Below are 17,287 nucleotides of genomic sequence, written 5' to 3'. Positions count from 1 at the left end.
GTTGAAAGTGTGTGTATGTACGTGTGTGGATGTGTGTGTCTTTTTATGTGTCCGAGTGTGTGTTGGACAACAGTGCTACTGCTGAGCCCCTCACTGTCCGACCGTTAGCGGAGATACGAGACCGTATCTGTTTATACGATAAAGGGTTCTCTGCAGAGACACGCAGTGGTTTCAAGGAAATGTTTTGAAGGTTGTTTTTTTTAGAAGGTGCTGGAAGAGAATATAAGAAGGAATAGACTTGAGGTTTCTTTTCTGTTACAATATAGAATATCTTTCGTATGGGACAAGCCAAGGAAATAATGTTCACCTTATCAGGTTTCATGAATCCGTTTACATGAGCCACTGGTCACACAGAAAATACTGTTTTATCCTTTTTCCATGTGTCCTGTGAGACACTCCTCCGGAATTTGTACATCAATCATTTTCCGAACTGAGAAAACATTAAATCAAGCTTCTTTTCTACAACTTTTGACTTGTCACGAAACACGTCGGGATACCCTGACAGGTCAGAATGAATCTGACAACATCCAGTTTTGAAGCGTGCAAATCCACAGTAAATGTGGAAGAATTGAGAAAAAGTTTGAGCATCATTTGTCGCATTTCGGCAACCCACTAGCATTTCACATGCTGTCTTCGGTCACTGTGAAGAATTGCACAACGCCATGGTGTGATGGAGACTATTTTGTATCCATTGATCTTACACTCACCCAAACGTCCACTCCTCAGCAGAGACATTAATGTCTAGAAAAGGTATTTCATTTTCAGATTGAATATTTGCAGGAATCCCGACTCCATACAAAGTATGTCATTTGATTGGTTGAAGGAATGGCTGGATAACTTAAACACAGTGAGCAATGATGTCTTACGTAGATCTGTTCAGTCTGTGTATGTGGATTTGGAGTAATATCTTTCCTCTGTCTCCTCATGTCACTGTTTGAGCTCTCCTCCACACACTGCCCTGCCCCAAGAGTACTGGCATCTCTTGCTGTATTTAAAAAAGAAAAAGAATAAAGAAAGTGAAAAAGAAAAAGAAAGCAGATTATGCAATTTCTACACTTGGAGATTTGTACATATGTACAGTTAATGTGTTTTATTTTGATTTTATATTGTTAGAGAAAGAGACAAGAGAGAGAAAACAATGAATTGTGAATTTTTCTGGGAATTGTAATTAAGTATTTTTCTCATTCTACCCCTTGCTTTCAATACTTATGTTTAAAAAAGACGATTAAATTGTGGACTGTAGCTTTCTTTTTTATATGGGAGTCTTTTTTATTTAATATTAAACTATTTACAGAAAATGTACCTTTGTGTTGATTTCTCTTCTGAAATGTTAGAAGCTTAATGATGAAGTTGTATCTGAATTTGCCTTGAACTCTCACACATTGTCAGATAAGGATTATAATAATGAACATGCGTAAAACATTGTATGCTGTTGGGACAAAAAAATCAATAGTTTATTTGATACATTTGAAATAGAAGTCACATGACTGCTACATTACAGGCAGAGAACATATTTTAAAACCTACTCTTAACAACAATTGCAGTAACAGTTTACCATTACAACAATTTTCATTGGATTATTTGTGTATTGTTGTTGACCTTCAGTAAATTACAAATCCAAATGTGTCACCTCCAGTGAAGGAAGTTGTGTTTTGAGGTAAGTTTGTTTTTCATGTTTATCAGGATAACTTAAAAATGGTTTTGGATTTAATTAAAAGATGATCTTAAGTTAACAAATCTGGCACAATACCTTACAATTGTGTATATGTTGATGCATGTAAATACCCATTAATTAAAATGAATTTACAGAGTTGTGTGGACAAATTTGTTCGCTTATAGTAAGAAAGTAGTATGGTCAGTATTTCTTCAAAGGGCACGGTATGTGTTTTCAGTTTTGACTTTGTGCTGCATCATCCCAGTCTCACCAGACACTGATGCTCTTTCAAGGAGCCCAGAAGGAGGCCTAAACATATATTTTAATCAATACTCTATTGCCTTCCCATAATGGTTTCTTAGACCTTCCAAGAAATAGTGTGACATCGGAGAGGGGCCAAACTATGACTTTATGATGCAGCGATAAGATTAGTCGCTGCATCATCGGGCCTGTCTGAAAGTGATGAAGTTATCCTGGACGGCTCTGTAAGGATGTGACGCAGCCGCGCGGGCCTCATGGTTTCCGCCTGCCAGAGATGAGGCTGTGGGTACCACTTTAAAGAGACGGATGTAGACCACGCCCTTCCTTTACCTGCCGATAGAGGGCGCTGTGGCATCCAACGCAGGCCGATCAGCAGCAGCGTTACCCCACTGCCCTTCCAGCAGCATATCACCTTCAGCCGGCCTGACGCACATTCACCGCCGCACCCGAAGAGGAGAAGAAGAGGAAGAAAAAAATACCCAAGAGAGAAAGACGGCGTCAAACAAACCAACAAGGAAAATCGAGTAACGTCAGAGTCGGTGGTTTTAATGATGTAGGCGATCGTTTTGTGACTTGACATCTAATTCCGGCTGCTTCTCTGCGACAAGGAAAGACCGTCCAGCTGCGCACAAATCAATTGCATCCTCTCTCGGCTCGTCAGGATAAACCCGTCCTGCCTCTGCACCGTCCTCGGAGTCCTGTCGACGTAGAAGGACGAAGTCCCCGCGCATCCCTCTTTATTTTGACGGTCAGGTCGGGCCCCGATCAGCCATCAGTTCGCCTCCAGCCTCAGCAGCATCTCTCCGCTCAGCAGAAAGCAGCAGCATCCTTCCTCCTCCTTGAATCTGCGCAATGGCCGATGTCCCTGCGGAGTGTAACATAAAAGTGCTGTGTCGCTTTCGTCCTCTCAACCAGTCGGAGATTGTGCGTGGGGACCAGTTCATCCCCAAATTCCAAGGAGATGACACAGTCACAGTCGGGGTGAGTACATGGAGGCGCTTTGTTGTGCATGCGGGCCCTTCATCAATAAATCATCAGCTCGACTCGTCATTTTGGGTCGTGGCTGGGCTGCAAAACATGATCAGTCAGCACAGGGAGATCTCACACCTTTCCCCCGACAATCTGTCTGTTCCTGAAGACGACGAAGCACAAATTCATGTTATATTGTCAAAGTGCGCAAACTGGCCTCCTGCATCAGCTGATACGGTCTGCACTTTGTAGCTTTGATGAAACGTCTTGTTGTTATAAATATAACGCACCTCGTTGTGAGACAGAGATGCTAACATAACATACACACTTTCAGGACCTTTGAGTTAAATGTTTGCCAACATTGAAGAAAAAGATTATCATAGAGTTTATTCAACACTGCAAAACATTGTCAACTTAATTTTTGAGTATGAAACACACTCACACAAAAGCTGCCAAGTTTTTAACACAAATCAAATTATTGTAAGATGTTTAGGTGCCATTTTCAGTATGATTAAGGAAAAAGACATTTCAAAGTATTGTATGTATAAACAAAAAGAACATTTTGTTGCATCAATATCTTTTAGATTTATGATTTGGCCATTGTGGTTCACATTGGTTTTAAATTCTGAGAAATTCATTTTAATTGATCCCATCTCTGGAGGCCAAAACCATTCGAGATACTTTCAGTGTGAATATAGGAATAACTGAAATGATTATAGATATGTTTTGCTTGAATGTGTTGCTGTTTTTTTCTCTATATGTTTTGCTCTTGGCCAAGTATGTCATGTCTGATGAAGGAAAGAAACACATGAGGACTACAGTGTTTCCCAAACTTTTTCTTTCTGAGAACTAACATCCTTCTATAAAAATGACACTCCATCATGACCCAATTTCCAATAAGCGTTATCTATAAGTTCTGAAAATACCGACTTTGTGCGTAGATTAATGCTCTTGGCCATTTTAACTGCCATTTCGGCATTTCTTATTATCTTGAATCGGTAAACGAGCCATTTAGAAAAGATACATATGTTTGATAAGTCACAACTTTGTTTTATGGTCGTGTTATTGAAAACATTTATACGTTTAAATACAAATACATACATTAAGACGGAGTAAAGAGGCATATCATTCTTTTAATTTCCTCTCATCATTAAAGCAAACAGAACGTCCCTTTATTAGAATAAATATAGTTATAAGTAGACTATGATTGTCAGAACAATACAAACATTCAGGCTCCCTCATGTGGTCTGAAGGTGTACTGCAGATATACATGTTAAATTAAAGACTATAAAAGAGATTATTTTTATCATTTATCTGGATACTCTAATAAAATCTCCCTCAGTCTTTAAGACCGACTGACTTAGAGGGCTAAGCGGAGAGGAATAGTCATCTTTGGTTCTATAGAATGCCGTGTGCAGAGGGAGGAGTCATGTTGAAACTTTCTCTGGCAATAATGGAAACATCTCAGCCTGACCTTCCTCTCTCCTCTCAGCATGACGATAAACAGTGGAGTCAGAAACTGATCTCTCTAATTGCCCACAAAGAGGATCAATAATCATCCAGCGAGCTCATGCATCACAGGCCGACCTGTCTGTCTCTCTTTCTGTCTTTCCATGCATTGTCTCATTCCACTGTTTCTCTCTCTCTATTTTTGCGGCTGCCTCTTTGACTCTCACCCTTGTATCTCCCCTGCTCATCATCACCATTTGTATTTCTCTTTTTGTGTCTCCTCCCCCATCCTTCCCTCCCTCCCTCCCTCATCCTGGGACTGAAGTTGTCTCTCTGGTAAATCCCTCTGTCATGGCGGTCACTCTGTTTGCAGATGAGTCGATTTGTTAATGACATTTAATACTGCTTCTGTTCTGGCAGGTATTGTGTTACATTGTGGCCTTCTGTGAAATTCAGAGCTTTAATAGCTTGTTTTCTGCAGCAAGGCTTGTCAGGGCTGACTCACTCGTGTGTCTTTCACGAAAGATTGTTTGTATTTTAGGCAGAGCTGATTTATTTTGGGGGCAGGCATATTGTAGAATAAACACAATGAATTCCTGTGGATTTGGCTTACAAAATGAGGGCGGACATCAGTGTAAAACTCAAAGAACATTTGTGTGTTGTCATGCTCTACTTTTTCTACTGAGCTTTGCAGTAATTTAAAATCTGGAAACATTGCGTAGGAGCTTCATCTTTATGTATTTTCTGACCTACTTCTTTGTAGTGTGTACAATTGGTTGTTTTCATACAAGATACTCTTCTGAGAAACATAAATCCTGACTCCTCTTTGTCCGACCTGTTCTACTATCTTCTGTAACTTAATTATTTTTTTATAGAGCTTTTATTTAATCAGTTTTTCTTAAAATCTGACCACAATATTTTGTGTTAGCCAGTAACATCAATGTGTGTTTTCCTTCTCACCCATTTCATCTCTCATATTTCTTAATGGTCAGGTTGACAAACAGATGATGAATGAGTCACTGGCCACGTCACACGGCTGACATCATTTCCCAAACCTCAGCCTGATGACTAGCTCCTAGAAAAGAGATTTGAAAGCATCTAAGATTAAATACCAGTCCTTTGATTTACTTGAATGTCCTGAGATTAAACTGAAAAATATGATCTCAATTTGAATATAATCTCCTTTATATTTTATGCTTTTTGTTAATTGTTAGTTGTTCTTCATGGTCCTCACAGGGGAAGTCCTACGCATTCGATCGAGTGTTTCCCACCAACACCACCCAGGAGCAGGTGTACAACACCTGCGCCAAGCAGATTGTCAAAGGTATGGAGGATTAGCCACGTAAAGATATGTCAGATATTCACATCTCAGATCAGCTGCTAGCGGTTCCAGAGTCCAGGTTAGGGGCTTTACTGGCGCCTCAGCTGTGGAGCTCTTAGTTAGTATTGGATCCGCTCACACTTTCCGCTTTTAAATCCTGTTTTAAGACACAATTTTACCGACATCCACTTGACAATTCATTTCATTTATTTATTTTTTCATTTATTTTAAATACAGCTCTGTTGTACAACCCCTTGATTTTAAGTTTATTTTCACATGTTTACCTGTCCTACCTTATATGCTTTTTACATCTGTAATTGTATTTTATATGGTCTTTTAATGATGTGCTTTTATGTTGCTGTTTTTATTTCTTTTTTATTGTGTATTGGTATTGATCTACTGTCTAAGGAAAGTGCGTTGTGCTCCCAGCTTGAAAAGTGCTATAATAATTATTATTATTTGTGGTCCTGTTTTTCTCTAGATGTTCTCGGTGGATACAATGGCACTATCTTCGCATATGGACAAACCGCCTCCGGGAAGACTCACACCATGGAGGTACAGTATCAGAGCAATAAAGCAGGTTGATGTCTGTGTTGATTTAAGGTTTTTTGTGTTTCAATGTTGTTGTTTTTCCACATTCATCAAACATTTCTGGGGGTTTTGGGTCTTCATGATAGTTGTATTTATGTACATTACACATTTGTTTAACAATTTACATGAAGAACTTTTTTTAAATATCAAACTGGTAGCAGGTCTCACAGAACCAGTCCTTCATTGTATGACACTACTGCTAAGACTTTGACTTTCGTGAGCTTTGATTTAACAGTAATAATTAAGGGATTGTTGCATGGAGTCTCCTGTTGTTCTCCTTTGTCCCTGCACAGCTATCACAATCTCACTCATGCCTTTATCTGTGACTTCCTGTTTCAGGGCAAGCTGCACGACCGTCAGGGGATGGGTATCATTCCTCGTATCGCTGAGGACATTTTCAATCACATCTTTTCCATGGATGAAAACCTGGAATTCCACATCAAGGTAGCGTATCTGTGTTGTGTTCTGCTCCTGGTCTTGATCCTTCTTTTCTTCTATTAATCTTTATCTTTTGTCTGCAAACAGTTCAACAAAAAAAACATGTATGCACCTCATGATGATACATTTCAACCTGAGCTGAATTGGGTGTCTTTGGTGTCTTTCCTTCTCCAACAGGTTTCGTACTTTGAAATCTACATGGACAAAATCCGTGACCTTCTGGATGGTTAGTGCCAATGAGCTCTTCATGGATCACCTGCAACAGCGAGGATGTAGACTGTCCTGTCTTCCATCGACTACTAACCTGTCCCGAGCAATAATTTGGATCAAAAAAGCTGTTTGTCTTATGACACAACATTTTGAGCATGAGTTGAAATCTTGCTGGAATACATATGAGCTATTAAAGTCCAGGTTTATGAATTAATTGAAATACATTGATTAATTAATTAAGGTGAAATGCACATTTAAAGAGTTTAGTTCCCCCCTGGAAAAAAATACAAAAGAGGAGAAGAGTATAATGCCAACACATATGTTGACTCAGCAAGGAAAATATTAAATGAGAGAAGTTGAATAAATGTATGAAAGCAATACAGAGAGCCTAGTACTGCATTATATTCAATAATATGTTCATATTTTGAATAATCACTTGGTACCTGAATTTAGTGTTTTCCTTCCTCATTTTATATTTGCTCTCTTTTTATTTTAGTGACAAAGACCAATCTGTCTGTCCATGAGGATAAGAATAGGGTGCCATTTGTCAAGGTTTGTGAAAAGGCTTTGTGTTTTTGGATGATAATCTGTTTGTGGGCTTCATCACATCCATGATATTGAATTCTGTCTCTCTGATTTTCCTCTCCTCTCTCCTTCTCTCTCCTCAGGGATGCACTGAGCGTTTTGTCTCCAGCCCTGATGAGGTGATGGATGTAATTGACGAGGGTAAAGCTGCCCGCCACGTTGCTGTGACCAGTGAGTCTTTATCTACGAATATTGTTGTTGCAACAAAGGATATAAAGTGTTTACATGAAATTTGCAATTATTAAATTGAAATATATCTGATAAAAAAACAAGACAAATGCTTCCTGTAAAAAATAAATGAAGATATCATAATCCAATAAATTATCTTGTTCCTCCACACCCATATCAGAGCCGAAAGCTCCTCTTCAGCGCCAGCAGTAGCACTCACAACCCGCTACTAATCAGCTCCGTTCATGTGTTATTGAGTCATGTTATGTAATCTGCGTGTTACAGATGGCTATCATTTTTTTCATTCATTCCTATAAAAATAAACGAGATTCACTCGGATGGCATTCACTGCAATGTAATGGACAGCTTTGGGCAGTTATTTTGGGTTTAGAGAGAGTAACAAAAGCGGTACAAAAACTCTGCCCGGAGCCATTATTTCATTAAAATCCATTTCAGTCATTGTGTCGTTTGTGCATTAATCTTCCTGCTTCTCAGTGCGAGTCCGTCATTACTTTAAACTGAATCACTGCAGTCCGGCTTCCTGACAATGATGCTCAGATAGTCTCAGCATGCGAGATGAATCACAGGTCAGAGTGAACTCACATTAAAAATAAACCTTTTACAAAGGGTACAAATCATATACTTTAGTAATGCTTAACTATATGACCTTATGAATTAATGCAGGTCTTATCATGAATGCATGTTGCTCACCAGTAGTAAATGATCAAGTCACTATGACTTCATGTGATTACTTCACAGTTAATATATTCATTTATGAATATTAGTTCATAGTGACATCACACATCAATTGATATGCGACCAGATTAGTTGGATTACATAAAAGTTACTTTCAGACCATTTGCTTCTCTGAAAGTAGAACAGAAGACTATATACATTTTATAAATTTAACAAACTGGTTATCAGGTGCAAACATGTACATGTTGCTGCATGGCCCAAAGACATTCATGTCACATTTACAGCAAAGGGTTGACATTTAATTTGTATTATTCATTATTTAAATTATATTTTGTTGTTGTTGAAAGAATTGAAGTGTGTTAGTGTGTTAGCGTGTTAGAGAATGCTGCACTATAAATAAGTTTAAAGACAGTCAACAACTCAATCTGCCTTCATTGCTTACCGATGCTGTTCAAGATGTGTTTACAGTAATACTTGAAAACACCAATAGGCCTATGTATGCAATCCTCGTGAGTTGAGCAGAAGCACAGTTATGCTTAATCTTTATTTAGAAATCACATTATTCATTATAATAGATATCTTAAAAAGAAAGTGTGCACTTTGGGGCTGTCTGTATTCAGTTAAAGATTGAATTAGAGAGGGTGAAGTCATCTCTAGAGCTTTTTCCAGAGTCTTAGGTAAAGTGAAGAAGATGGAAGATGGGTATGTGAATCATCTATCCATTAAGCAGATCTACCAGTCAGACCAATAAAATTGTGTCTGACCCTACTCATATTTTAGACACTGAGCTGCAGCTTCAGAGTGAGAAATTGCTATAAATATTAATTTCTGCCTCTGTTACGACTTTAAATAAACAGCGTCCTTGTAATGGGGTTGTATAACGGGCATGCAGAGATAAGTTTAGGCATAGACTTTAGATTCTATGGATTTCAGTACGGAGGCCAAGACAAACTCTTCATTGTGACATATTAAAATAAGACTTATACTTATATACTTGTTCATACAATATTTACTGTTTGCTCAGGAGAGCAGAAATAATACAAAATGTTACAAAATGGGATAACAATCAAATCTTCAAACAATCTAGCTTTGAAAATGAGCTGGATGTATGCAGCAGTGGATCCGAGTTGCTTGAGCCTGCGTTCACAAGCAGCGCAGTCTTCTCTGTTTCCTGACTGATGCTGCTGACTCACGGTGCTGCAGAGCGCGTACTCATCGCAGATATTGTCTGCAGAGAAACCTGAACTTTCTTTCTGTCTGATGAAGAGGGGCTTTTAGAGCAGGGTGACCAGTTATCAGCTCTGTGAAATGATAATATACCATTCTGCTGCAGTGAGTGTCATACAACACGGTTTACATGTGTTTCAGTGTGTCATGTTTAAATGTTGAATTCCTCCCTTTTTCAGTTGAAATCTCCATGATTACTCATAGTTGAGAACATTTCCCCCTCATTCCACTTGTTTCTTAAAGGCTGAAGTTAGATTAGATATCATTTGTGAATGCTTTATGCTTCAGAAAAGTGGGTTTTAACATCAAAAGCACAAAGACTCCAGTGAAGCCTCTTTTTACCTTTTGGTACAACCAACGCTTGTGTTTCTTCTGTCTTTGTGCAGACATGAACGAGCACAGTTCTCGCAGCCACAGCATCTTCCTGATCAACATCAAGCAGGAGCACGTGGAGACTGAGCAAAAACTGTGTGGAAAACTGTACCTGGTGGATCTGGCTGGCAGTGAGAAGGTAGGAGACACACTCAGGGAAAGATTGATTACAAATCAACAACTCTCAACCTGCAATTCAGCTGCTTCAAATGTATGTCTCCTGTGTGTTTTCTTCAGCTGTTCATCTCTCATGTTGGACTTTGGGTACTCTTTTTTTTCCAGGTCAGTAAGACTGGAGCTGCAGGAGCCGTCCTGGATGAGGCTAAAAATATCAACAAGTCTCTGTCTGCTCTGGGAAATGTCATCTCTGCATTGGCTGAGGGAACGGTGAGCTATCCTAACCCCGCTTACCTGTATCTGGATAGACAGTAGAGGAACAACTGAGACTTCAGATGTATAGTAAAGTAGATCAGCAAGAATGCATCTCTCTGCTTCTTCCCTCATTATCTTTCCTCCATCACCCTCCTCACTTCCTCCACCCTCCCCCTCTCTCCTTCTATCCTTCTCTCCTGCAGAAAAGTCACGTGCCGTACCGTGACAGCAAAATGACCCGCATCCTGCAAGACTCCCTCGGAGGGAACTGTCGCACCACCATGTTCATCTGCTGCTCTCCCTCCAGCTACAACGACACGGAGACCAAGTCAACTCTGATGTTTGGACAACGGTAAATAAATTGGTGGAAACAGCCTGTGCAGCTTTGGAAATACATTGTATTGTACAGGATGAGCATGATAATCAACTCCTTTCATAACTCTGTATCCAACATAAAGCTGAGTTTTGGGGGCATTACCCAGTAGAACTGTTAATTAAACACAAACACTGATCATCAGTCCATTTCTAACAAACTGATTCACGTTTGTCCCCCCTGTGTCTCTCTGTCTTTGTCTTCCTCTGTCACAGTGCCAAAACCATCAGGAACACCGCCTCCATCAACCTGGAGCTGACGGCGGAGCAGTGGAAGAAGAAGTTTGAGAAGGAGAAGGAGAAGAACAAAACTCTGAAGGAATCAATCCAGAAGCTGGAGATTGAGCTCAATCGCTGGAGAAACGGTGAGACACATTCAGGGTTTTCTGACTAAGTAAATTTCAGCAGAGGCCTCGTTTCAGCTGCGTGACTTCAGCTCTTCTGTGCTGTAATTATAAACAAAAGTGTCTTTTTCTAATGTACATAATTATCTGTCCTCTTTGTCGCCTGATCCCTCCCCTCAGGTGAGGACGTACCTGAGACGGAGCAGACCACCGAAGACATTGTGACCCGTTTCGAGACAGTGGAGGAGCGTCCCATTTTGGACAACGACACCTCCTCCATTGTGGTCCGCATTTCCGAGGAGGAGCGGCAGAAGTACGAGGAGGAGATCCGCAAGCTGTACAAGCAGCTGGATGACAAGGTCCAAACATATTAATTACAACAGACACTTTTTGCCTATACATTAAGTAATACCACCCTAAAGCACTGTGCAAATGCAGATGATATTTTGTGTAATGAAAGACAGAAACATTTAATGTCTTTCTCATTTATAAATGTAAAACAATCATGGATATGGTAGATGAAAGCCTATACAATTTTCGGTGTCACATACATTCATACACACATGCAAGGGATGGAGTCTGGATGGTAGTGAGGTTGGTATTAATGATAATATAATGTTTACACAGGATGATGAGATCAACCTGCATTGCCAGTTGGGGGAGAAACTGAAGCAGCAGATGCTGGACCAGGATGAGGTCAGTCATCACAAACTCACACAGATTGATGCACAATCTATGCACACACAGACTATGTTTGAGAGGATACTTAGCTATTCTAAATGTAGACTTAATACCAAACTACAACTTTCAAAAAGCATAATTGAGGACTGGACAACATTTCATTCCCTCCCTACAGCTCCTGGCCTCATCCAAGGGCGATGGGGACAAGGTCCAGGCTGAACTTGGCAGGCTTCAGGTGGAGAGTGACTGCGCCAAGGCTGAGGTGAAGGAGGTGCTGCAAGCTCTGGAGGAGCTGGCCATCAACTACGACCAGAAAAGCCAGGAGGTGGAGGAGAAAGGCCTGCAGAACCAGCTGCTGGCCGACCAACTGTCCCAGAAAATGGTGGGTTTTAAGAGGAATATGAATGTGAGATTTACAGAAGGAAAGCTATAATCAGAGACAGAAGGTGGAGCAGAGGGACACTCGCTTGCTTGCTGTTGGAAAAAGGTTGTGCATCACTGATCCTTGCTTCCTCTCTTTTTCTCTCCAGGCCAGTCTGATGGAGCTGGAGGCAGAGCTGTCTCGTATGAAGGAAGTGAGCGGGCAGCAGAGGAAACGCATCGCTGATGTCCTCAATGGTCTGATGAGGGACCTCAGCGAGTTCAGCAACATTGTGGGCAACGGGGAGATCAAGCTGGTGAGTTGGATGTTGGAAACAAAACAAGTCGAAGTTAAAGGTCAAAATGTACATAAACTGATGGTAGACTATACAACACGTACTAGAGTGATTGTTTTTATTGAGCTTCCTGTTTGTCCTGACTGGTGGAGAAACCATGGAAGAAAAAATAAGTATTAATACAATAATAATATATATAATATAATATTTTTTTCTCTAACTCTCAGCCGGTGGAGATCAGCGGTGCGATCGAGGAGGAGTTCACGGTGGCTCGCCTCTACATCAGCAAGATCAAGTCGGAGGTGAAGAGCATGGTGAAGCGCTGCCGCCAGCTGGAGAACATGCAGCTGGAGTGCCACCGCAAGATGGAGGAGACCGGGAGGGAGCTCTCCTCCTGCCAGCTCCTCATCTCTCAGGTGAGGGATGGAAGACATGGAATTGATGAAAGGCAGCATTAATGAGTCATTTATTGTAGTTTGGTTTTGCTGGTTTTTTTTACGACTTATTTTTTCCTGTGCGTACGTTTGTGTTTTGTACAGCATGAAGCTAAGATCCGCTCTCTGACGGAGTACATGCAGAGCGTGGAGCAGAAGAAGAGGCTGCTGGAGGAGAGCCACGACTCCCTGAGCGAAGAGCTGGCCAAGCTGCAAGAGCAGGGTAACATGGGTCGCGTACACATACACAAAACATTCTGTTGACGTTTCTTTTAACACAGCTGCAAGATTAACATGCACGCTAAAGGAAATGCGGAATAGTTTAGCCATCCTCTTTTTAAGATTTCTCAGCAAAAGATGTCATGAGGCTGTTGCACTGTGGTGAATGCTTTCTTTCTCTTTGTCTTATACCAGATAACTCCCTGCTTGAGGAGAAGGATGCAGAGAAGGGAGAGATTGAGGATGGAAATGTGAAGGTGAGAAGCGTTGTCAGGCTATTTTTGTGTGAAATCTGAGTATATTGATGATAGGTGTGATATGGGCATACTGCCACCCCAGAATAGAATACAAGCACTACAAGTACTGATTTTCAGATCTGACTCCTTTGTTCCATTTCTTGGTACTACTATGTTGTCTTTGTTGCACAGAGGCCTTCTCAAACTCTCTTGCTCTAAAGAATAATCTCAAACAGATTATATGGCTTATTATTATTATTATTATTATTATTACTATTAATTTTCTAGTTTTCCCTGCTGAAGCCAGCCTCTCTTTTCATTTGCAGAAGGTTCCTCGTCAGCAGGGGGAGTCTCACCGTGGCCTCCACCACAAGCAGCTGGCCCGCCTGCGGGATGAGATCAATGAGAAGCAGAGGATCATTGATGAGCTCACCGAGTCCGTGACTATTTAATTAGTACTTTCTATTTATAAATAACTAATTATTATGTTACTATGGATGTGATAATCACTTATTATACAAAGTTATTATTATTGACAATGTTGCACACTTCTTTTCATACATTATTCTTTGCGTGTCTGTCGAACAATCAGGTTTGCTGTACATTCAACTCTACCCTTTCTCTTTTTCTTTTTGTGCTTTTGTCACGTCTCCAGTCGTAACTCCAAGTTGGAGATTGAGCTCGCTCAGGTTCGTGCTGACTTTGAGCGCCTGAAGACTCAGGACACCACCAAGAGTGAGCGCCTGGAGGAGCTCTCGTAAGTGTGGTGGAGGCTTTATTACTCAGTGTGGTTGAAACAAATGTCTGAGTACACTGTAGGGTTCTTGATGGGAAAGTATTTAAATGGTGATTATGAAAGCATTTAAGTATATAATTGATAGGGTCCGCTCTCTTTTCTATTAAATCCCAGCAGAGGGCACTCAAAACAACACGTAGGTCCTGGAATTTGCGCACACATTGTCATATAATGATGTTTTTGCTGTTTCTGTCAGATTCCTGCATGAGCGCCACGAGCAGACGAAACAGGACTTAAAGGGTCTGGAGGAGACTGTCGTGAGTAAAATATACACCTCTTCCTGTCAATTTCTGTCTCATTGTCCCCTGCTGGGTCTGTCTCTCTCTTGCATTACCTCAGTCAGCTCTTCTTACTCTTGTACAACCTTTGTCTTACATTCAGAGTTGTCTTCCTAACCTCCTCTCCATCTGTCTGTCTTCCAGGCCCGCGAGCTCCAGACCCTCCACAACCTGCGCAAGCTGTTCGTTCAAGACCTCACGTCGCGGGTTAAAAAAGTAAGCAGTTCCAAGATGATGAGAGAAGGCAGTGTTGAAACCATGTTAAGGAAACTGTGTGGCCTGAATACCCATTGATAAAAATGTCACTAGGCATTCCTCTAATCCCCTTGACTTTTGGATTTTTAACAACAGACATTACAATTTTGTGAACACTAGTGGACCAAAGATCCAACTTAAAGATCTCATATGTGACAATGCAGAATCCTGGATGAATAACTGTTCTAGTTTTGGGCCTAAAAGTGGCTTGTTTGGCACATTTTACTGTATATTTTAATATCTGATAAGGTGGAAGGTTTTCATCCACCACAACTCACAAGCAATTTAGAAATGTCCCTTCAAATTAATCAGTGAGTCACTGGTATTTAAGAATGCTTCTGTCAGCCCCCATCAGGTGTTACACTCACCTTCTGCATTAGTACCTCTAACCTCTAACCTTGACCTGGCTTTGTATGTATTTTCTGATCTTCTGGGTTTGTCTTCCTCTCTGCAGAGTTCCGAAATGGAGCCTGATGATAGTGGGGGGTCTTGCACCCAGAAGCAGAAGATTTCCTTTCTTGAGAATAACCTGGACCAACTTACAAAGGTTCACAAACAGGTGAGAAAATGCAGAAAGGAGACGAGGAACTGTACATGTAGTGATGTAAACACAGTCGGCAGTTTGGATTCTAACAGACCAGGAAATAGTGTAATTGTGATATTTTCACTGCTGGAGATACAGCAGTTTGGGGGGATAATTAAAAGCTAGTAAATAAAAGCTAGTTGCCTAAAGTGCACAACTAGCCTGACTTTAGAGGGTATATAACAGAAAGATTATTTATAGCTATTTTGAACACACTTTAAGTAATGTAACTAGTACTGTCGTTTGTGATGTCAGCAAATTGTGCTGAACAACTCAATCATCATCATATTACTGTCTTTTTTTCCTTCCAATTATTTTGTATTAATATTTCAATTTCCCCCTCCCCCCTCTCTCTATCTCTCTCTCTCTCTCTCTCTCTCTCTCTCTCTCTCTATCTCTCTCTCTCTCTCTCTTTCTCTCTCTTTCTCTTTCTCTCATTCCCCTCCAGCTGGTACGTGACAATGCAGATCTGCGCTGTGAGCTTCCAAAGCTGGAGAAACGTCTTCGGTCTACTGCTGAGAGAGTTAAGGCCCTGGAGAATGCACTGAGGGATGCCAAGGAGGGCGCAATGATGGACCGCCGCCGCTACCAGCAGGAGGTCGACCGCATCAAGGATGCCATGAGGGCAAAGAGCGCCCTGAGGCGCCCCCATGCAGCACAGATCGGTACTGCAATGAAGCTTTCTCGTTGGATTTATGCTTTTGTTTGTGTCATAGTCTGAGTATTGGAATTTTCTGAGGTGAAATGTCTGACATGCTTTACATTTGAACTACTTTCTTTTATTTAACCTCTTTGATCTGCAGTAACCCATTTTGATCATAGTTGTGCCCTCCTTTGCATGACTTTATCATCCCGACAGCCAAGCCAGTGAGACCGAAGCAGCTGCCCGTCTGCTCTCCCACCAACCCGTTCTACACTTACATCCGTGCCACTGAACAAGCCAACACCTACAGCAACGCCCTCTTCCAGAGCAGCGGGACACAGCCGAGCGCCGCCAGCGTCAACTGCAACCCCAACTCTGTCCAGAGCAACACGTGAGTGTAAATCGTTCCTTCCACTGTTTTCAGTGACAGATGTCAGATGACAGAAGTCAGGAAGAGTCTGCACTGGTCTTCACTAAATAAAGCATCCTGCGGTGTTTGCAGAGGTCATTCATCCAAACACGGTCATTTCATTATTACCTACAACTGGCAGGCTTGTTCCTAGTATTAAATATTGCTTTTATATTTTTACTCTTTTGGGATTTTTCAAATTACTGGTCCAGACAAGTCTGCCTGACTTGTAACGCATCATACTGCGCTCATGTTTGACCTTGTTTTTGTCTGTTTTTCCTCCGTCGTGGTGTTTCACAGAGTGTCCACAGCGCTGGGCTACAGAGCAGGCAGATACACTGGAGACATACTGGAGTCCTTCCCACTCAACATTGAAAATGGTAAGCACAAAGGCACATGTTCACTGATTTCTAATTAGTTTGTATCACAAGATACATGATAGTTCTGTTAAGCATGCTAGATATTTCTTGTCATTAGCTCAGCGTCCTTTATCTGCTCTTTTTCAATTCTGTAGGATAAATGTATCAATTAATGATCACTTAGTATTGATCAATGAAATCAAACTATTGTTTTGTTTCCAGGTAACAACATCAGTGAAACGAGAGACATCAATGACAACAGGTGAGGATTTCAGTTAGCTGTTTATTGTTTCTGGTCACTTTAATAACTTCAGATTAGATTGGAATAAATCAATTATTGTCTTGTTGTTATCAATGTACATGTTGTTATCAGTTTAGTTGGTTGTGTATTGAGTGTTGGGTTTCTGCATCAACAGAAGTGATGGTCACTGTGGCAACGAGGTGGATGATTCAAACAGGCATTTCATCATTCAGCAGGAGACCGCTGCAAGTTAATGCCATGGTGATTAACAAACTACACCAAGTCACACACAGGCACACTTTAAAATATGCTTTGTCTGCGCAGCTGCTTGCAAAAGCCTCAATGGCTCAATGGTTTGCTGTGTCAAGCAAGAGAAGAAAAAGTTACTGCAAATTGACTTTCTTAATGAACTGCCATGAACTAGTTAAAGTTAAAAAAGTTAAAAAATTTGTCGACAAAGTTATTTCA

General features: G+C 40.9%; 1 protein-coding gene across 2 annotated transcripts; it reads left to right on the top strand.

Annotated features, from left to right (window-relative positions):
• Nucleotides 1-2,767: 2,767 nt before the first annotated feature.
• kif5aa (kinesin family member 5A, a) lies at nucleotides 2,768-17,073 on the top strand (the record flags this gene model as incomplete). Of its 2 annotated transcripts, none has more annotated exons than XM_079226096.1 (28): nucleotides 2,768-2,896; nucleotides 5,570-5,657; nucleotides 6,136-6,209; nucleotides 6,585-6,689; nucleotides 6,861-6,909; nucleotides 7,390-7,445; nucleotides 7,562-7,649; nucleotides 9,956-10,080; nucleotides 10,224-10,328; nucleotides 10,517-10,665; nucleotides 10,902-11,050; nucleotides 11,210-11,388; nucleotides 11,657-11,725; nucleotides 11,886-12,092; nucleotides 12,241-12,387; nucleotides 12,594-12,782; nucleotides 12,906-13,023; nucleotides 13,215-13,261; nucleotides 13,582-13,691; nucleotides 13,911-14,012; nucleotides 14,248-14,308; nucleotides 14,474-14,545; nucleotides 15,039-15,143; nucleotides 15,616-15,832; nucleotides 16,027-16,201; nucleotides 16,520-16,599; nucleotides 16,801-16,840; nucleotides 16,995-17,073. In XM_079226096.1, the coding sequence occupies 28 exons, from the start codon at nucleotides 2,768-2,770 to the stop codon at nucleotides 17,071-17,073; spliced, it is 3,114 nt and encodes a 1,037-aa protein (XP_079082222.1). The 2 variants fall into 2 exon arrangements, with proteins under 2 accessions (XP_079082222.1, XP_079082221.1); XM_079226095.1 differs by having other exon boundaries at nucleotides 13,215-13,276.
• Nucleotides 17,074-17,287: the final 214 nt, after the last annotated feature.

Source organism: Taurulus bubalis, assembly GCF_910589615.1.
Source record: "Taurulus bubalis genome assembly, chromosome: 11".
NCBI lineage: Eukaryota > Metazoa > Chordata > Actinopteri > Perciformes > Cottidae > Taurulus > Taurulus bubalis.
Note: the sequence above shows the minus strand (reverse complement) of the source record. Positions and strands in the feature narration are given on the sequence as shown.